Consider the following 22,554-nt stretch of genomic DNA (forward strand, 5'->3'; position numbering starts at 1 on the left):
AAGAACGCAATTGCACGGCCTTGTTCAAAGTATAATAAGGGGACATAGGCAGCTGCGTGTTGTGTTAGAGCGTGCGTCTTACGTTCTGACACACTTTAGCGACTTCTATTTTGCCGCGACGTTAGGCTTATTCTTCATAGACACGATGAATCATCGAACTGATCTCGTTCAATGTTTATTGTTACGAAAGCTAGGATATGATTACAAGGCACGCTGTGATAGGACATAATTGAATTTTAAGGCGCAAAGGAGGACATACACAAGATCGGACATGGTCCTATCTTGTGTATGTCCTCCTTTGCGCCTTAAAAATCAATTATGAACGTTCACCAAATTGCCCAACAAAGAGTTCTCCTAAACCGTGATAGGAGACTCCGGAATCATCTTGATCATATGGGATTCCTTAAACCGTAACCTTATTCTGAGTACGAGAACGTTCGTACAATTCACTCTCATGAAAATGCGGCCGCCGCCACCGGTATCGAACCGGCGGCCTCTAGCTCAGCACAGCCAGGCCACAGCCGTTTACCCAACGCGTTTCTTGTGCGTGCAAAGGTAACTAATACAATCAGGTTAGGCATTTTCTCGTGCTTAGAGCGACAGCGAGCGTGCGAGCAATAAATAAATAAATAAATAAATAAATAAATAAATAAATAAATAAATAAATAAATAAAAGCTGACAGTTCTGTCGTATGTTTGCCGGCAATAAGCATACTTATAATCATACGTATTTGTACAAGTAGTCAACGCCAGATGAACCTGCTTCATACAGTTCCCTCGTAAACTTAAAACCGAAAACAGGTAACTTAGAACCATCACGTAACGCGACGAAGTTTACAATGCCGTTGTTCTGAGCTCTTCGAAAAGGAAGCGAACCTTGTCGTCGAAGATGTCGACCTTGGTGTTCTTGGCCGAGGCAGCGCGTCGAGATCGGCCTAAGCGGTTCCAGAACGAGTCGACTTCGTTGGTCCTCCTCAGATGCGATTTGGGGGCGAGGAGGCTCTCGAGCATGTGGTCGTAGCCCTCGGCGCGACCGCCAACCTGAAAGGGCATTGAGACAGGACGACCACTTTTACACTTCAGCTCGGCACAAAATAAATATTCACAGGGTCCCTTACGCCTTCGCCTAAGATTACTCGAAAGAAAAAGCCATCTTCTTTTTTTAAAAAATTCTGAGTCGATTGTATTGATCCGCAAACCCCCGACAAATTTCTGTGACGCGTCATAGGGTGACATTGTGACATGATGATTTTTTGCATCACTCTGTATAGCTGCTTTTTTTCCCCACGACATGTCTTCTCTCGTCAAGCTGTTGCTTTTTCTCTCTCTTTTATTTCTTTCTAATGTTATACGTACCTAGCTTCAATTACCGCTGATACACTGCTGTTGTTAGTATCGTCACTTGCATCTGCATCTCATTAATTATAATATTGTAATCGTACGAACGTTGCTACTGTTGTGGCCAATCAAACACTACTATTTATAATGTGCAGGAGGTCCCAATACAGTTTACACTACGGTGCCTCCTTCAGTATATCGTTACCTTGTGCAGTCTATTTTAAAAGAATAAAAATTGATTGATTGATTGATTGATTGATTGATTGATTGATTGATTGATTGATTGATTGATTGATTGATTGATTGATTGATTGATTGATTGATTGATTGATTTTGCACTGTTTCCGGGATTGGACGCATTTCAAGCTTTCTCCACTTCACATGCCTCCGGGATCGGCCCGCCTATGACCAAGCGCTGACGTCATGACATGATGGTGACTTTTTTGCATCATTCATGTTGACGCCGATGGTCATTTTTCGTGCTTGATGCGGCATTTAAGAGTTGCGCCTTAAAGGCTTTGTGCCCTGCAAGATAATGACGGATCTCCGACGCGCCCTGGTGGGTAATAATTTTCCCCCTTTCGCGAGTTTCGTTTCCTTTACGCTGTCTTTTACGCTAATATAGTGAATATAAGCGCACCTCGAAGATGTTGATGGAATGCGAAAAGAGGTCCACGGTCAGGTTGAGATCGATGGATCGAGGGATGAAGGACTTGGGGCTGTAGACGACGTTGGCCTCGGCGGTACCGCCCACGTTGTACTTCTCGGACAGCTCGGACCACTCGATGTTCTGAGAGGACTTGCGCGCGTCGCTGTCGAACTTGCCCGGCACGTAGATTCCAGAGACCAGGGAGCGCACCGCCATCTTGGTGGGCGACTCCGTGTTCTGCAGGTTCTTCAGGTGCGACCAGATGAACGAACCAACTGCGGAAAGTGGAAACAATATGGCGTCAGAGGACGTGTTAATTGAAAGTGCATAAAAGAGTGCATGCGATTGCATAAAAGAAAGAAACAAAATGGCGTCAGAGGAAATGCATAAGACCACGAAACTAGTCCGCAGCGTGGGCACAAAAGGATAATTGGAAACAACATGGCGTCAGAGGACACGCTAACGGTGAAGAAACCAATGTAGGCGATGGAAATATAACGAATGCATTCATTTTCGTGTTATTCTTTCGTTGGTATGCATAAGCTTGCTAAGACATGATCAGATTGCGGAAGTATTTTATTCTCTCACTTCCAGCAAAAGGAGGGAAAATGTCGACACCACGTCTTTTTCTTATTATTGAAAACTTTTTTTCGTAGTTATTCAACGTCGCGAGACTTTCAATGTAACTGTTCAGTGTTGACTGAAGAAAAGACTGTAAGTGATGAAAAGTTATACGGCCTTCTTAACGTACCACGCAGGAGACGTACTGGGACGTATGGTCGATAAATATTGATCGATTGATCGATATATTGATTAAGTTACCGAGTAAATTGATTGATTGATGAGCTGACTCCTCGGTAAGAAGGTGTTGTACCGGGAGGTTCTTGACTAACTAACGTGCGCCTGTATGTTCCGAAAACACAGGTAGACGAAAGGCAAGACTCTTATTGAGAGGTCTTGTGACGAAATGAGTCAATTCGTCTTGAGACGAACAATTGATTGAGCGCTCGTGTCACATGATAATGACGTGATAACGAGCTCGGCAAGATAAAAGAAGCGACGTACCCTGATTGATCTCCTCCTTCTCGAGCATTTTCTTGATGTCCATGATATCTTGCATCGTGGGACAGTTCATGACAGCGAGATAAGAGGCGATCCTAATTTCGACGTCCTCGCTCGGAGTCTTCATCAGTTCCATGAGCTTGGGATGCATCTGCAATGAAGCGACAACCACTGCTATGATAAGAATGAAATTACAGCAGTGAGACGTAAATACGGCGAAAGACGACTCCTATCAAGAGCAGATCTGGCCTGCTTCGTGCAGACCTAAGCTAATGCCAAATCTCGTCGCTCCGTTAATTCGCATTACGCTGTGAAATAAGTTTTCTTTTTTATTAAACACAATTTTCCTAACATTCGAACAAAACGAGTCATCTCTCCTGATGTGTTGTTCCCGGTAATTTAAATTAGCTTTTGTTACCTAATCGGTACTGATCCGGCTGTGCCTTCGGAGTTATACTTATCGTTGTTTGCTTGCATAGAATATAGACATATAAGTTGCATTTGAGCAATCTAAAATGATAAGCCTACTAATACTACTACTAGGAAAGCTACTGCCACTAATATAACCACTACCGCCACCACTCTTGCACTACAAATGATACTGCCACCGCCAGTACTGCTAATACAACCACCACCACGACTACCACCACTAACGCTGCCATTCCCAGCTTCCTTACTACTACTACTACTACTACTACTACTACTACTACTACTACTACTACTACTACTACTACTACTACTACTACTACTACGACGACGACGACGACGACGACGACGACGACGACGACTAGGATACTACCACTACTACTATTGCAAACTCATTTCGTCAATTAGTAAAACTATCGCCCACCTCTGGAGCACAAGACCTCCTGGTTGCCTGGATGGCCGCAATTCGAACGGGCAGAGGACTGCTACCGGAAATGGCGCACTCGATGATGGTGTTGATGCCTTCGCCGTAGTATCCGAGATTGCCGAAACCCTTCAGAGCCGTGATAACCTGAAGCAAAACAACAAAAAAGAGCGAAATTGGTCAGCGATGCTATTGGGCTGTCTTCATTCTGTCGTTCTCCCATGCACTTTATATAGGGTTACCAAACGCCAGCTCTCTTTTAAGTTCCAGATGTCAGTAGCAGTGTTGTGTAAACGTGGCTTTTCAAAATTCTTTGAAATCACGACGAAAGCTTTACGCAACGTTTTTCGCCTCGTTAGTGTACTTGCGTGTTCTGCGTACGTGTCTGTGATTGTAAAAATGTGACCACAATAACGCCGCTATTTAGCGGTCCCCCCCCCCGCCCCCCTATATGTGCAGGGGTGTGCGTGCCTTTGTATGCACGCATACATACTGCAAGAAATTCGGAACGGTTAAAATCCCACCACTGTTTTGAGTACGATTATGCTCATATATAGTAATGTAGACAATTTAGAAAAAAAGAAGAACGAAAGGAACGAACTTGTAAAGCAGTGAAGCCTAAGGGATCACTGACGGGAAACACAAAATTATTTAGACAATCATTGCTTGATAAATATTTAATGATTACTTAAATGTACTCAGGATAGAGTCAACGCCGAGCAAATTTTGCGAATTCCGCTGTAGAGAACCTCCATTACGAATTCTATAAACTGAATTAATTTTTTAATTGTAAATCATGACACTGCCGTACCCTGTTCCTCGCAGCGGCATCGTCAGCCCTGCACTTGAAGCCAAGCTGCTTGATGAGGGAAGACTGAAGCTCACGGATGGCCGGAACGTCGTCGCAGTTGCCGTGGTAATCGCGGCAGAACACGTGGGCCAGTGACGTCACGGCGAGGATGGCGCTGCGCGGTGCTCTCGCCTTCTTGACGAGAGGCTGCGAGAAAGAAAAAAAGAGAAATTGGGAGACAGCTCAGTTATTGTACTGAGTTGAATTGGGCTGGTGTTAGAGCAGCAGGTAGGTAACATTAACAGCCATTAGTAAACTCTGGACGACAGTTGCCTTTAGTTAGCCAACGCTACCATGGTTTCGATACACTAGCTAACATTGGGCACAGGTTCGCCTACACTAGATAGCATTATCAATCAACAAGCCATCTTTAGCCAATATCAGTCAATCATTTAGCTAACGCCAGCCACCATTACTTGTCAATCAGCCAACGCAAGCGAAAGTTATCCCGTGCTAGTTCTTAACATTCCTTCCTCGTGACAGCCAGCACATTGAAACGCCTATACTCGGCCCATACTTTTCGTCAGAAAGTGACTATCTTACCCCTTTTACAGAATGTAGGTGGAAGACATTATCTGCAAGGGCATCTTTTTTTTCTTTTCAGCTAAAAACGCACGAGTTATCAGCCTTTCAAGATAACCCGATGACCGATCGCGCTCAGGGTAATGCTTTACCCATCGCAGAATTCTGCCTTATCATCAAATTCTGCAATGGCGGCACTCCTAGCCAATCAGGGGCCGTAGCAGCCCTCTTGGCCAATCAGCTGAGAAGATGGCCGATTCGACTATATGATAGAAACGACAATGACTCACTTCGTCGACGTACTGTTAACGAGATACCCTCCTTCAGGCCGAATCAGTAAAATTCGAGTACCTAGAAGGAATTCATGAGACCAATGCTATACGCCTGATTACATTCAACTTAACCTTAATGCAAGCGTCATTACAAGCACTTGGCAGCTAGTAATACGAGAGTAAATATTGCAAGGCCAGTGCACTTGTCACAGCTCTTCACAAATATCTGGGGGATACGGCAAGGTGAGCTCTCGCACATAATACTTTTTTTATTCAAATATAGACTCACAGCCAGGGTTGAGATCATTCCTTCGGTCGGGTAGCTGATGGAGCTGATTCCAGCGATCCATGCCGTCGAACGGTCTGCGTGTTCAGCCTTGTTCATCAGTTCAACTGTCAGCTTGAGCGACGCCTCGGTTCCGACGAGGGGCAGTGCGTCCAGGAACAGATACCTGTGGAACACATGCGAAAAAGAAAAAAAATTTCCTCGAAGTGAGTGGCTGGATGCCTCATTGACCGACCCCACTGGATGAAGTGGTGAAAGGTCCAGTCGCTCAAATCATCAGGATGGCAAATTTGATGACATCGAGAAATTTGGCAGTGTAAAAACTTTTTTGTCGCAGTAACAAGAAGAAGGCAGCAGGTGAAATCATTCTGTCTTCTTGTGAAAACGATGGCAGTAAAAGATGGTGAAAGAAGGTAGCATTAGATGATAAAAGAAGACACTACGAAATAGTAATATAAAAATGGCAGAATATAGTAAGTTCAATTCAATTCAATTTGCAGACAGTACTTCAAAAAGGGCGACCTATTTATAGCCTGCACTCTCGGCTTGGATCCTTCTCAAGATAACGCAAGTTGCGGACTGCCTACTGTGACAACAGTCACATTCGACGTTATTATGGCAAAAAGAAGATAGCAAAATACGGTAAGACGGCAGAAGGCAGTAGTGTAGTGCTCACTCAATCTTCTTGTCGAAGCACAGCTCGCCGGCGGACACCTTGCTGTAGATCTGCCTCAACGCCTGAGGAGGCAGGCCCCGGAGCGCAGCCACCAGGCGGGCGAAGATGCCGCTGGCCTCGGGTCGGATGTCCTCGTGACTGCTGCGGCACAGGTCGCGCAGCAGGCCAATGACCTCCTTGGGCTCGGTCTTCTCGGCGCGAGTCACGCTGTGGTCGAACTTAAGCGTGGACCTGACGTTCACCGTCTCTGCGGATATGAGATAGCAACCGTGGTTCATTGCTGCAGCAATGATTCAGGGAGAGAGAGACGCGAGGTAAGGCATGATCAACGTTTTTTGTGCAAACTTTACAAAAACGAACTGAAGACGGCGATGAAGGACGTACAAAACACATCAGCGCAACCAACCAATGTCCAATCAACTAGCCCATTGCCAAGTTTTTCTGAGGTAAGGCAGACAGGTTAACCAGACGCACGTCCTGTTGCTACCCTGCACTGGGGGAAGGCATAAAGGGGCGAAACGAGAGAGAGAGAAGAAAAGAGAGGGATGGACAGAATCACAAGCACGCTCGGGGGAGCACATCAAGTACACAGGCGGTCGCATAGATCTGTTGACCTCCCAGGGAAGTCTAGGTGTATTGGTTTTCGTGCATCGTTCAGTCATATGCTTAGTAAAAACAGAGTTGAAGTCTGAGAGACAGGCCCGCAGGCGAAACTCGCATGTAGAGGTGATGTCTTATTGTGCTTCAAACGATACCTTTTTTTTCAACAGGCTTGGACAAATGACGGATTTTTCGCAGCTAATCCGCTAGCTTTGGTAAGGGGCCGTACTGCACCATGCAGCGTATGACACTATCCAAACGCGAAAGCCTCCACAACACATCTGTTCTCTTCACACTTTCACCACCAACACCAGTCTGAAAAATTCACCCGGACCTTGATGCATTCGCCTAAGACGACTCGAAGGCGAAAGCCGTCTTGTTTTTACTTCTTTTTCTTTTCACTCAATTCTACTGATAGCCCCCCCCCCCGAAAGCTTTCTGTACGTTACGTGGTTTCGCACAGCCTCCGGGATCGCAGGCATTGCGAGATTTCTCCACCTCACGGGGTATGCAGTGCCTCTGGGATCGGCCCACATCTGACCAAACGACAATGGCATGTACAATCATGCGCCGTCATAATGACGTCACAGTTTCTGGTGGTCTCTGATGTCACGATGACGTCATATCGTTACGTCATCACAAGATCATTTTTTTGCATCTCTCCCCTATTGAAAATTTGCCCAATGGTGGGCATGATGGGACCCACTACCCACCATCTTGGTGGATTATGGTACTGGGTAATGATGGACGCATGGTGGACAGATGGTGGGTGATGGACGGATGGTGGACAGATGGCGGATGATGGACGGATGGTGGGTGGATACTGGGTGATGGACAGATGATGGGTGGATACAGATGATGGGTGGACGACGGGTGATGGACATGCTGGGTGTATGCTGGGTGATGGGCAGATAATGGGTAGATAACGATGGGTGTTGGACGCCTGAGTCAAAGTCGAGCTATGCAATTATTTACAAAAATAAGGCATTGTGCTTCTTAACGTGATTATAGACAACCTTTTACCATCGAGGTTAACGAGTTTACTTGCTGTGTCTACACGTGGCCAAGCATACAGCCACATGTTGAAGCAGCACGGAATCAATGAATGCATCTTGCACCAAATACTCGTTTATTTGTTCTCCGTGCTGCCATGCCTAACACGTACGCCCTGCTGGCTTGCTTCATAAAGTACCTTCTTAGGAACTTGCAGATGGTAGAAAGGCAGTTTTCTTGAGGTAGTGCAGTCAGCCAGATTGGGTGTGCTTTGAAGTACTTTTCCAGGCATGCTAGAACAGAATTGAATAAAAACAAATAAACTGCTTTTGCTAAATTTGGAGCAATAACATCAATGAAACCAGTTGCAATAACTTTGACCAAAGGCTTAAACCATATCAAGTCAAATAAAAGGCAGCATGTATCAGTCCACATGTCCGTAACGTTCTAGTACATCGTTGATTGCCAAGGCTGGTGTGCAAACCCAATTAGCTACAAAGTACGTCAACAGATGTCCTCGCTGTGTGCTTTGAGACTCCATGTCGCTTTTTCTTATACCAGCCATCTTTGACTAAATATGCAAGCAACCACTCTTTCCCTACCGAGTTTTTTGTTAAAAAACTATAAAAATACCATTTTTTTATTTGCCCATTTGATTTCACGTGTCCCGAAACAACTAAAAACTTTTTAAATGCACTTTATTTGCAAGATAAAAGAAAAATATTTTTGAAAGTATGCGGAAGATTGGCATCACTCCCTGCAACACAGAAGGTGCCCTAATTTTTATTCAGTCTTTGGTGCAGAAAATGTCTTTGAAATTAAAAAAAATAATAATGTGCGGGGAAAAGGAGCCCGTAAAAAAAGCCCTGGATGCGTCGTGACGTTGGAGGTTTCTTTACAACTATAGCCGTGCACTGTCGATACGTTGAGATTCGGTGGTCATCCAAATCTGAGGATTTAGAAAAAAAAATATTCTGTGTAGTCGCTGCCACACTTGCAGGGCACTGATATTCTTCGTTCCACAAAACTTAAGCGAACAAGCTGAACAAAGCTGTTGCCGGCACTCGCGCACGTACACCCTTTTCTAATTCAAGCTGCGAGAATCCCGCCTGTCCTCAATAAAATGCATGCTTTGAGCGTGTTTTTATATTTTTTACTGCACTATCTGTGTAAGTCAAAGACAGCGCAGCAAACTGAATCAGAGTATCTTAATTGCAGCGCACGCAAACGCTTCTTTCAGCGTGGGACGAGCCCAGTTCTTCGGTAGGAGCAGTACAAACCGTGTACGAACTCAGATCGTCTGTGGTAGGAAACGGGTTAAAAAGATTTTAAAGAGAAAAACAACTTCTGTCATTTAGTGCAAACAACTTCAGAGTACCAACGACACCACTCTTTACGCGAGAAGATGCTTGGCAGGCGATTCATTAAAGACGGTAGGCATGCAAACTAGAACACAAGAGAGAAGTCAGGACAACACAAATGCTGACTACCGACTAGACGAACAATGTTTAGTCGGCGTTTGTGTTGTCCCAACTTCTTTCTTGTGTCCGTGTTTTATGCCTACCATCTTTTATCATGTATTCCTACCAACTAGCTCTGCTTTCTGGCATTGGCAAGCAAGACAATGCGCAAAAAGAAGATACACGAGGCGATGCTGCACAGACGTTCCCACACCAGCTCTCCGTGACATGATTTTGCCAGCGCCTGCTACGGGCAATAATCTTTACATTGTGTTCCTACAGACCCAAATCTTAACATAAGGTTCACAGAATTTTAGCGAACCAGTGTGGCCAAAATACCAAAAAGACGTGATCTTCGCAACATCATGTTGACCTGTATGTGGTGAGTTTTAGCATGAAATTCAAGAAGTGAAACACTGGCCTTCATTTCCTCTTCTACTTTTTTACCTATGAAAGTAAAATAATGACATTACAGACCTTAAATAATAATTTATTTGTCTAAACTGATCTAAGGTTTCCCTTTAGTGTCCTTTAAGGGGAGACACTCCTCGAAATAACTTTTTCATTTCCGAACAAATTGCTGGTCTCAATAAAAGTTTATTCCTCCTCCTCCTCCTTGTAATAGACTTGAAAATACACATACACAAATACACATACCATATGTTGGCATCAGATGCAATTCACTAAAGATTGTTTGTGCACTGGCACTTGAGTTTGCAAATCTAAGTGAAACAGCACAGAAAAAAAAGCTACAATGTATGCTAACGTCCTTCACGTCCAAGATGGTGTGAGCGTGTTGCGTTAGTGTGCCGTGAATGCGCTGCATGCAGAACTTTCCTTTTTGGCACGATGGGAAGCATGAAAGTTTATAGAAAACTTTGTGGAGGACAGGCACAGATAACCACGTCATCCAAGTAAGGTGTATGGTTTTAATTGTTTATATTTTTTGTTCATATTCCTATGCTCAAACACAATGTGAAGACTAAAGAGTACTTATACTAAAATAATAGATTACTCTGGTAGGCCATACCTTACAAATTTCATTATTCATAAGTGTGCTGTTTAACTGTATCGCTGTGAATGCTGCAGCATAAGAATGAAATCAAATTTCCATAAAGCGCAATTAAAAGAGGTTTTAAATTGTTTTTCCCATGCTTTCTTTGAATCCATTACTTGTTTTTTTTTTTCATATGGTAGTGTTTAACGAAAACTGGGCTCGCCTATTGCTTTCCGTCCTCTTCGTCCGAACAATAGAAGCATTACTAGCTGAGTGCGATAAAAATAATGGCAACTAGGGGAAAATGTGACAAAATCAGTCTGAGAAATGGCAGAGATGCAAAATGGACACAGCATATTTGTTCAATATTCAACACAGGTCTTAGGCAACAACATTGATGCCATTTGTCACCAGCACTGAATGGGCCAAACTGAAGTATATAATTGGCCTAACAGACTGCTTATGTCCAGCATGTGTAGCAGCCACTGACCTATATGCTTGGGTCCCCAAATTGAGTGCCATCATTGCTCAGAACAGCAGACGTGACGTTCAAACTAGCATCACTTTTTTCGTAGAAAGTGAGTGCATTTGCCGTAGTCTCGAACCCTCAGCACTCAATAAATAAAAGGTAATCAATCTACTGACCAAAAGATTCTAATCAGGGCACCATCAGAACTGACAGTTGGGCAAGGTGGGTACTGATTCATCATTGAAATTTTGCTGGTGTTGTTTTGGTCTCTTCTTCGTTCTTGTCTAGTGTATTAAATGATCAACCAGAACGTATACTTCGTCGACCATTCTTAAACATCACCAAGTTTGTGTGACAATGCAATCCTGCCACCCTTTCATTTATTATCACTGATATGTATACAGACAACATTTCTTACAAAAAGCCTCGGCATTACTGTGTTTTTCAGAACACCTTTCAGATCTTTGCAGGTGCATTTGTTGAATTTTTGCCTGTTTACTGTGGATCTACAGTGACGTGATGGCTGGATGATGTCTTCACACAAATTTCACACAAATGTATAAGTTCCGAGGTTATGTCAACCCTGCAATTCATTTCAAATAGATTGACTGTGAACAATAACTGAACTCCGAGATCTGGATTATTTTGCAGTTACAAGGTACTAATAGGCAGATTTCTCCTGTGCTGTTTTTGATGAGGGCAGATGTGCTGGCTAGAACTTATGAATATAAGTGCCTTGCAATAATGACACAGAAATCTTGGGCTTTCACATGCAGTTCAAAGGCTACCACACGTGCTCGGCATCATGTCTGCAGTTCGTACGGCAATACTGGACTCATGTTCAACCTATTCAAAGCTGGTGAAGAATATTTAGAATGACAGAAAGCTGAACAAATTGGTAATGATTCACCTTAAAACAAAGGTAGGCATGCAAACGCAGGCACAAGAAAGAAGTGGGGCCAACACAAACACCAGCAAACAAATGAAGAGGCATACAGTGGTGGAAAAGAAAGTGGACACAAATACCTTTACACGCATGAGCAGGGATAGGGAGACACTTATTAATCCGGCACACTTGGAGCTTTACGTGAGAGATAACACTTCAGGAATCTGATTTCTTCGTCATGCAAGTCAGCTGACAGATGGCTCACACATGCGGTTCCACTACTATCGATATGCCAAGCTTCTACCATTACAGGTTTTTACACTTCCACTGTTGTATGAAACTACGCATTCATTTAATTTTGGCGTGCATTTACACTCTCGACAATGCAAGATTATATTAGATGGTAAACCTCTAGTTTATGACTCCTGATGTTTCGTTAATCTCTGGTAAACATAGCGGCCCATTTGCTCTTTGGAGAAGCAACACAGCGAAGAGAAACATTATACCACACTTGTACCGCAATCGGTAAATTTTTTATGTGTTCTACGAAATGAATGTTAGTGCACTTTTGTCTATTATCTGTTTATTCTCTCTGCAAGGTGGCGCAAATCTTACGTAGCTTATTGGCAGCCGTAAAGACAGCATTACCACGGTATGCACTTCTCACTTTCTTTAGCCTGTGACATAAGCAATGAGTGTAAAGAATACCTAAGGCATGCTTGTTACTGTTAATTTTTGCATCCATGTTTGCATGTGACACAATCAGCTTCTTTAAACGTTCAGTGACAGTGGCTACTGCAAATCTAGGATAACCTGCATCTAATGGATGCGTAACCTGTGCGTTAAAGCTGGCCTTCATTTTGTGTACAGACTGGTGAGAGATGAGTTACAGCATGACATGAAAATAGCGTTTTTTTTCTAAGCTTTGAATGCTTGGAGTTGAAGTTTGACAACAGTATTGAAGCTCCAGAAGAATACTGCTAACAAACTTGGTTTTCCTGAAATGCTAAGGAAATGCCTAAAGTTTGTATACTATCATTCTGAAGCAATACTTCAGTAAACTTTGGCCATCCTCCATTTAATTCAAATTGTTGAATCATTGAGGTAACCATGGATTCAAATTGGTAACCACAACAAAATATCAAGTAAGCGTAACATGCGCAGAATTGAACTTGCATTGATTTAAAGATGCCCCAATTCTCACTGATTTATACCTTAGCATAGTTAACAAATGCTTGGAGGAGGCCTTAGGTAAAGATATTATTGAGGTTTTTCATTACGTAGACAATTACATGATTAATTTTTTGTAGCGGTGATAAACTTGAAACCGTGGTTACCTCAGTGAATCGACAATTTGATGTGATTGAACGAGGGCTGAACCATTCTAAATAATTGGCTCAGAATAATGACAGAATAGTACAATTTCAGGACATTACCTTAGTGTTTCTGGGGAACCACGTGTGATGGCAGTATGCTCCTAGATCTTCAAAACTACTGTTCAACTTCTCATCCAAGCATTTTCTCACCAAGTCGTGTGTGCACACAATGAACACCAGCTTTAATGAACTGGTTAGGCATCTATTAGATGTAGGTCATTCTTGCATTGTAGCCTCAGTAGCTCAATGTTTAAAGAAGCACATTTTGTTACGTCTGAACGTGGTTGCAGAAAGCAATAGTAACAAGCGTGTCTTAGGTGTTCCTTACATTCAGTGCTTATCTCATAGGCTAAAGAAAGTGAGAAGTAGATAAGGCATTAATGTTGCCCTTATGGCTGCCAATGGGCTGGGTAAGATTTGCGCCACTGTACTGAGAAAGAATGAGCCGGGAATAGACAAAAGGCAGACTCAAATATGTTTTTGCAAGACACACCCACTAGTTTACTGATTGCTGTGTATCTCTGGTTTATAAGGTTCTTTAAAGCTGTGGCTGTTTCTACATAGGACAGAGGGGCTGCTGTGTTATTCAGAGATTAACGGAACGTAAGAGGTCGTAAACCAGTGGCTAACACACTAAATTATCTTTGCATTGTCGAGGGTGTATATGCACACCAAAATTCAATGAATGCAAGCTCCTATTCGCTAGTATCGAAATCACATTTCTCCCACGTAAAGCCCCACATCTACCAGATTAATAAGTGTCGCCCCATGCCCGTGTGCAGGTGAGTGTTTGTGTCTACCTTCTTTTCAACCGCTCTGCATTTCTTCAGCTGTTAGTCAGCAATTCTGTTGTCCCGATTTCTCCCTTGTGCTCGTGTTTGCATGCCTACCTTCATTTAAGATGAAGAGTGGCACGACTGTTTGCTGCTCAACCGCAGTCTTGAAGAAAATGTCCCCACATTGCTAATTCATGAAAATATGACAGTTTTGCAAGTGAACCACGAACACAGCTGCAGGATGTGAAACATAACATTTACCTGACTCTCGCTGCATGACTTGAGTAAGCATGGTGCTTCAGGACAGCTCCTTTGCAGATCTAGAGCAAAAACGCAATACAAAATATTAAACAAAAAATACAAATACATGTTTTTACTATAAAAATGCACATAGGTTAAAAAGCACGAGCTCGTATAAGCTGCTATTCACATATTTTAAAAGGTTTCCAAGAAATAATTCTCGAAGCATCCACAAGCTACAACATAAGTAAATTTGATAAGATGCATCGTCAGTGTGTGAGAATGCATTTTGGCTGTTACCTATTAGGTTATCTGCGTGCAACTATTATAACAATACCTGGGCAATAAACTTTATAAATGCACTTCATCTGGCACTCTGAGACTATTAATATTACAAACGTCGATGACATGGAAAGGTTATGCGGCTTTGAATGATGATCAACAGTACATACATGACTTCCCCAATCAGCTGTGAAAATGGCTCAAGCTATCGCTCTCTGTGAGCTAAATACACGGTGAACAGTTTTATTAAACCCCATTGCCAAGATAGCTGCTTAAGACATTGCAATGACATAGTCAACAGAGAAGCGCAAAATAATGTATTTCCAGGTTTGTTGGATCAAAATAAAATACGTCGGCCACGCCACCAGTTTGCTTTGCGTTCGCTTATATGTATTAGTAGATAGGAGGTTGCTATTGCATATACTTCATTTTAGGCCAAAGACCTAGAAAAGTGTTCACATTGGCTCTGACTGCCTTGTTTCCTAGTGGCGTGTGTGTCATCTTCACATCTTGTCTAATGCTGTTTCATTGCCTTTTATATTGCACCAACCAGTGCAGTCCCAGTCAAGCACACTACTGATTGAGTTGTGCATTGCAATCATGCAAATGTGGTTAACAAATATCAGCAAAATAAAATGTAAGGCACAATTACCTAGACAATCATAGCTTGTTTTGAACGAGAAAACTGTATTTCATTATTACGCTTCCTCCACACAGATTCCGCAGAAGTGAGTCGCAAAAGATATGTTGTTTTCATGGGCAAAATGAAGTATATGTGACGCGCCTATTGACGGCCTTTTCTATAGAATATACATATTTGATATTTTTTTGTTTTTAGCTTTTGAAGAAACTGGACACTAATAAAGCACACAAGCTAATGTGCATTCAACATGTCTGGCTGAGTAGCTATTCGATTCATGCGACATTTCAATAACAGAGCGAGTTTCATAAAAAGAGTGTATAAGAAGGTTACAGCTGTTGCTCATTGTAACAAGTTTGCTTGCCCTCTCCTTTTAGCAGATTTCTATAAAATACAAGAACCAAAGAAGGAAAACTGTAGTGATGCACCATTTGGCATAAGGCAATATGTAAGTGACTCATCGCTTAGCCTATAAAAATGACACCATATCTTAAAACAATGGTCATTCCTGCAGTGCCTGAATGTGCATTCTCATAAAGCTTGAATTCTTGCATTGTTTTAACACTACTTAAAAACTGATGATAGTTATTGACTCCAAATTCTTCCACAAAGAGTCCTATTCGCCCTTTAGAGGGTGGCAGCAGCCCACTTTAGCATACGCTAGGCACAATAAAATCTGAAAACATATTTCTCTTGACGAACAGCCACCAGAGCAAGGTTTTGCTGCATGAGAATAACTAAAACTGAGATTTACGCACAACGCCAGCTGATAACCGTCAGTCGCACTAAAGTGAGCACACAGCAAGGGTCATTTTGGCCCGTTATATCTCGTGAACAAAGCAAATGAGGACATATGATATTAAAACCGTGTGTTCACTGACATAAGCACTCTTCACTAAAAATTGTCGTCAAAGTTGAGACCGGATTGTTTAATTTTATTTTTTGAAAATGCACTTTTTTGAAAAAAACTCGCTTCTTTAACTATTTTTTTTTCTTTTTTTGCGTTTCCCGTAGGAAAATGATCTTCCGTACAAATGTTGCAAAGGTTCTTTTCTATATTTGACACTGTTTTGAAGTTTCCGTTTGAAAAAGGAAAGGCGTCAAGGCGCCTTTCCTATTACAAGCTTAGCACACTTTTTTTATTTCTACCGTGTTTGCCATTTTTTCACATCTTCCTTTTGAGAACGGCATAAAAAAAGCTTGGATGTAATTCACAATATTGCGTTTTAAAACCAGGAAAAAAATTTGGACACGTCATTTACAGTTCGCGTTAAATTCTGCCGTGAAATCCGAAAACATTGCAGTGAGCAAAGACAGGAGGCCCGCACCGCCACCTCCAAATATTTTTTTGCCACGCCGGGAGCGTTTCTTGAAATAAAATTTTCGGTGCAGTGCATTTTGAGTGTGCCCACATAAAACATAAAAACCCAGGCAAAACAAACATATCGACCAGACAGGCATGTTTGCTCTCTCGTTGAATCACCCTGCTGTGCATTGCTGCTGTGTATTTGTGGAATGTGTTTTCTCACCAATGCTTGGTTCGAGGTCACCTAAAATACTATTTTATAAGAACAGATGTGCTACTGTTAATTTCTGGGATGTCAAACTCAACAAATCCGCATCCCTTGCCACGTGTCACTCAATGCATTAAAAAAAGTTTAGCCTGGCTGGTATAGATCCTAGCAGGGTATCTCCATCCTTGATCCAATTTCAGCGCTAAAGAAGTTGATATTATGGTACAGATTCACCATGGTGCCACTCAATGGTATCAGGCTGCCTGCAATGGGAGGAATCTCTTTGTCGTGTTCCACTTGGCATTCGTGACCAAAATCTTATGGCTTTGAAGATGTGTGTACAAAGTATGGATAGGCATTGTACGCCTCAGGAAGCATTGCTTTTGTGTGCCTATCTGAAGCAAATGCATTTATGCCACGGGTATCTCTGCGCTGGCATTAGGTGTCGCCAAATAACCACGAACATTCAACTCTAGGAAAGAATGTTCAGAGCCACGTGTAACGTTCAATGCAACAACAAAAGCAAGGATTGACTGCAAGCCTACTTGGTTCACAATGAGAAGAAAAATGCTACAAGGGTCGATAGAGTGTGTAATTGCGCTTCTTGTATTGCCCAAAAGTGCTGTAGCATTATAAAAATGAGAGCGCCGTGAGAACACCATCTAACTTTGAATATGTAGGAAAGCTTCAAAATGGTGCTCCAAGAACGTTCACACATGATGAAATGAAAACAGCAAAAAAGAATGAAATATTGCACAAAACATCACAAGTCATGTCATGATTGTCATAACTGGAGGAGGGATTTCAAGCTCCCTCAAAAAATTTAAAATGCTGCATGTTCATATAAACACACACACACACATACGAACACAGCACAAAAATACATGATGTATAGCAAGACCGCTACCATTAAAAAATTTTCTGGCGAGGCCCCTGCATGGTGTGTATTTGTGTGGGGTATTCTGTGCTATCTTCATTATGACACTGTAGCAATAACACAAATCTCTTTGCTGTACAAGGGTGTATACATGAAAGCCAAATTTCCTGAATGTGGCCCTATTTCCTTGAATCAATGCGGGAATTGTGGGCGGTGCCATTACTAAACATGCAAATGGAAACAGGAATAATAATAGATACACAGGGATACACGGAACAGCAACACAACACTGTAACTGGTTTCTAGACTTGACAAATTCGGCTGTTTTGGTGCGTGATATAGGTTGTTGTTATAGATTAAACTAGACCTAGAAATGGAACGACACACTTTAGTATTGAGCAGCTTCAGATCTAAATGCATTTTAACTTTGATGTTGATGTGCGGCACATATGTCCTATGTATTATCGAAGATTCCTACTCCACATTAGCACTCCTACATGTTCCTATGTTTGTGTGTAGCAGATGAAACTTATTGAACCTCACCACATGTGAGTAGTCACACATAAATCGCAAGTTTGGTCTGTGACAACAATAATGTCAAAATTGTTTACAACAGAGCTGTGGCCTACCTGCATTTGTTCATCACTCAGGTTCACATCAGCATTGGCTGCATATGGTCATCACCAGCAGGGGAGGCGGCTGCAACAATTTCTTTGTTAAAGCATTGCCGAGAATTTGGCTGGTAGGACAGGCTTTGAGAGAAAGTTGTGTAATAAGGCTGTTACCAGTCAACTCAGAGGTTATGCCAAGCAGGCATGGTCTCACGCAAACCATACACCGAATAATAGATGGGACTGACAAATACAGGGACATTTTTAACTTCGTTCATAATGGAACTAACACATTATGCACTGATTAGCTTATGTGTTAGACAGAAAATAACATGAGGGAGGTCAATATATTTCACTAATAACACACATCCTTGTCAGCCACATGCTGTAATGGGCATTCCACAATTACCCATCTAAGAAAATGTGAATAAATGTTATCTGAAATTTTTAAAGCCTCATCGTACATGTGATTATTGCTCAATACACTTTCCCATGGATTCTACTGAATGAATGTCAACAGCATGTGCTTTGCTGCCTTCAACATAATTTATGAGAAATACACTTTGTGCTTGACGAAAATTGCCGAGTTTTTGCAGAATTTCTGTGGTCTACATGTCTTTTTACAGCCAACAAAGCTCCGCATGCCAGTGTTGCACAGAATTTCTGTGGTCTACGTGTCTTTTTACATCCAACAAAGCTCCGCATGCCAGTGTTTCACTGTGCCATATCAATGGATTAGCAGGGGAAGTTGGGCGAGTTGGTACGTTATCATATTCAGCTGAACGTTTAGCGCAGCATAGGTGAGGGAAGAATTGGATGACACTGCGCTCCATTCCTGGTCTATGCCACGTTGCAGGTTCAACGAAACAAGCCATGTGAGTGCCATATAATCTACCTTAGATGCAGGGTGGCTTGTTTCCGTCCTTAGCAACATACACAATGTGCAACCACATTTATAGCATACTTTATGCAATTTAGCATACTTTAGCAAATTAAAATTTATGGTACCGTAACAGAGCCTGAGCTCGAGCTCGTGGGTATGATTACAGCGCTGTTTAAGTGGTGCTTTATGATACTTGCCGGAGTCATGGAAAACTGCAATCGCTCCACCAGTAGAGCGCGAATAGCGTATGAATGGTTTTACATAAACGCACTAGCACATAAACACAGTAATGAGTGCTTAAAACAAGCTATACAGCTGCGGAAGTTAGGAAACAAGTAATACCAATCCAATAAAAGCAGCAGTTGAGGGTAAGATGGGAGCTTGAAGAGATGAAAAATTCGTGAACACGGGGTGTTGCTGGCACCCCGTGTTCACGAATTTTGCACGTAATACCACTGTCACACGTAACTGCAATGCACGAACGCACGTACAGTGCCGAGGGCAATAGCAAATTCAGATGAGAGTACGCTTTGCCAAATTAGGTCAACACGCATAAAGGATAAAAGTGGGTGAAACTGAAAAAACTAAATACAGTGTCATGCTGCAGAAATTGCATTTTCAGCAAATCCACCTAAGCTATTGCTTAAAAGACGACAAACAATGTCCAAGAGTGCTAACCTAAACGCTTTTGGCGGTCACGTTACTTAAGGACGCACAAAATGCACGCCTAAAGAAAATATCTCTACATACACTTTATTTCTCCCACTGTACTGATTCACGGCTCATAGCACAAGACGGTGGCTGGATATCATTCCTTTAGAGCTCGTTCAAAAGAAAAAAATAAATCAAGCTTGGATTTCATTGCTTTACCCCGAGTAAGTTGACGAGTGTAAACTGCACGCATAAAACACATGACGATGGTGTGTCTGAGAAAAATGTCTCCTTTCAGCAAATATTAACATAGAGCAGCGCTGTGCGCACGAGCTAATTACCAAAACTTTATATAACTACTGATTACGCTCTTGGACAAACGTCGTGCGCGGGCACCATGCACACAACAACGATATGTCGAACCAACAAGTTATGCGATTTCCTTCAGGGACAACGCATACTACAATAAAAACGACTGACAACGTACGAAGCGTAACATTCAAAATCACTTACCTCTGGCAAGAAAGCACGCTGGCAGCGTACGCTGCAGGATGACCGCCGGTTTTCAAGCGATGTGCAGAGCAAGGAACGGCCAAGCTACCCGCGTCCGGCTGTCCGCCGGTATAGCTCCCGAAGTGCTCGAACGTCAAGGCATTTTCCAGGCCCACAGAGCGTGTCGTCGAGTAAGGATTGCGGTGCTGCTACTCACTGATGTGTGGAAACATTTGATGAGGGCACGGTCTAAAGAGGGTCTCCAAAGCATGAATCACGTCCCTCGATCACACCGAACAAAGGAGTCGCAGAGAACGGAGTCGCACGGCCGGCATCTGGTGACTATTTGCACGCTGCCGCGCATCATACTCAGTGAAGAACTTGCGCTTACGTCAGTAACCGCAACACACAACACACAATGCGAGGTAACGCAGTAAAGGTCGACAGCGTGAACAAAACTCGACACTACGACGCACGCACGAAATGCAGGACGTCGCCATGTCTGCGAAGAAGAAAAAAAAGAAGCGGCAGGGCGGCAGGGCGATGGTCCGATGGTGGCGACACTAGCGCCACCACCACCTCAGTTTCAGTTTCGGTATCGACATAAGAACAGGAAAATCGTGTGTACGTTGCTATAAATAGCTCAAACACGAGTGCTAACGCTGCAAGAAGGAAATGCGCTATCTTATATATTTGTCTCATCAATCTGTCATTGAAATTTAAAGCAAGTTATGCAGATGTAGCAGAATAGTTAGTGAAGTTGTTCAGGCGAGGTCGGCCTTTGACTGCGATGTGAAAATGCACATCATGCATTCACGAACATTTTCTCATGCAATTACATCCGCAGCTTAATGAATGTTTACCTTCAACCTTCACTTTATTTACTAATACAAAAGCGAGTCAGCTCTGAACCATGTGGTTCATTGCTTCTCGCTTGGTACAGCTCAACGCGTTTTGCTTCATCGCGGGGATAAAGCGGGGCGGTGACATAGGATTCCCATCACGCGGAAACACAATGCAAAAGATAACTAACCGTGATTGTGTTTTTCGCGTGCTGTGTACGTGGTTCAAAATACACGAAAACGTTTTCATCTCGGTGCCCATGGGTGCACGTAGTACGCAGTGCAAATGTGCTGTACGATGTATTTTTGTGCCCTTTCTTAAAGCACGAAATCACACCGTTCGTGTAACATGCATTAGGAAATTGTGACACAGCTGCCAGAAGTAAGTTATGAAGAATTGTGTCCGCTGTAAATGCATGGGTAAAACCACGACCTACTGTACTCCTGACCTGCCCAGATATCGGGGGTCCTATGGGAGCGCGCGTCCCCGCTCTCGTTCAACCGCTTGCCGTAGGTGGCGCTTCCTATAACCTGTTCGTCTGCTACTCTGCGACCGTTTGGACGGCGCTGGAGTAAGAACGCCTGTATTATGTGACGAACTGCCGGCATTATGTGACTGTTTCTGCAAACTTAGACGGAGGGTCAAGTAAGCTATTCTGTGCAGTTAAGTATTTACTGCGCACTGGTTGACTAACGTGAGAAGCCGTAGACTTGCATAGTGTAGGACGGCTGTGTCCTTTTAAATGCAAAAAAAGTTCTAATTAATTTTCCGTATTTTTATTTCCAAAGTATTTTGCATTTATGAATAATAATTACATGATATGAGCGCTCTGTGCTGGCGAAACATCATCACGAGCGTTAAAGCTGACGTCAGCGAACAGGTGCTGACTAGCGCCACAACGCTCGTAGGTTACATCCCTAGCGGCAGAAGGTATGAACTAGAACGTGGGCGCTGGAGAGGGGACATCTGGGCAGGTCAGGAGTATAGTAGGTCGTGGGTAAAACAGCATATGTCTGCCGCTTCGCGTTGTGTCTTGGGCGCTCTCACTGTTTCACCAGTGCCGTCACGTGCCCGTCGCGCGAAGGGCACACGTTACCCCAACATAATTTTTTGATGACATCGGAGCCGTGGGAAACCCTGATATTGGAATAATGTGAACGCCCCGCGCGAAATTGTTGCCTTATTTCGAAGTGTTTGCTTAGACTTCATAGTCGTCAATCGCGAGCTGCTAGTGGTTATACTTGCAGCTCCCGCTCGTATTCACAAACGTCCCTTTCCTTACGCGTAAAGGCGGCCTTTCGTAAGGAGAACTTCAGGTAAAGTGAAAGAAAAGGTAAAGCGACCTTTCAAAGACCCACCTTAGGACATTTTAAGGGCACCTAACGAAAGACGCCCTTATGAGTGACTGTTATGGGAGCGAAGCTATGCACATTTTTACGCTTGAAATCATCCATTGATG

General features: G+C 43.0%; 1 protein-coding gene and 1 long non-coding RNA gene across 2 annotated transcripts in view; both read right to left on the minus strand.

The window, feature by feature from the left end:
* LOC119405059 (apolipophorins) overlaps positions 1-22,554 on the minus strand; it is an 89,778-nt gene that overhangs the window by 37,269 nt on the left and 29,955 nt on the right. The window contains exons 7-13 of the mRNA XM_037671819.2: positions 6,506-6,752; positions 5,833-5,995; positions 4,711-4,896; positions 3,900-4,046; positions 3,053-3,200; positions 1,979-2,262; positions 877-1,041 (exon numbers count right to left, since the gene is read on the minus strand). Coding sequence (XP_037527747.1) covers positions 877-1,041; positions 1,979-2,262; positions 3,053-3,200; positions 3,900-4,046; positions 4,711-4,896; positions 5,833-5,995; positions 6,506-6,752 — 1,340 coding nt within the window. The remainder of the gene's footprint in view (positions 1-876; positions 1,042-1,978; positions 2,263-3,052; positions 3,201-3,899; positions 4,047-4,710; positions 4,897-5,832; positions 5,996-6,505; positions 6,753-22,554) is intronic.
* LOC119405060 (uncharacterized) lies at positions 8,227-20,728 on the minus strand. The gene is made up of 4 exons (XR_005186416.2): positions 20,274-20,728; positions 18,245-18,314; positions 14,324-14,382; positions 8,227-8,391 (listed from the first exon to the last, which is right to left on the minus strand). It is a non-coding gene; the product is annotated as an uncharacterized LOC119405060 (long non-coding RNA).

This window comes from Rhipicephalus sanguineus, chromosome 9, assembly GCF_013339695.2.
Source record: "Rhipicephalus sanguineus isolate Rsan-2018 chromosome 9, BIME_Rsan_1.4, whole genome shotgun sequence".
NCBI lineage: Eukaryota > Metazoa > Arthropoda > Arachnida > Ixodida > Ixodidae > Rhipicephalus > Rhipicephalus sanguineus.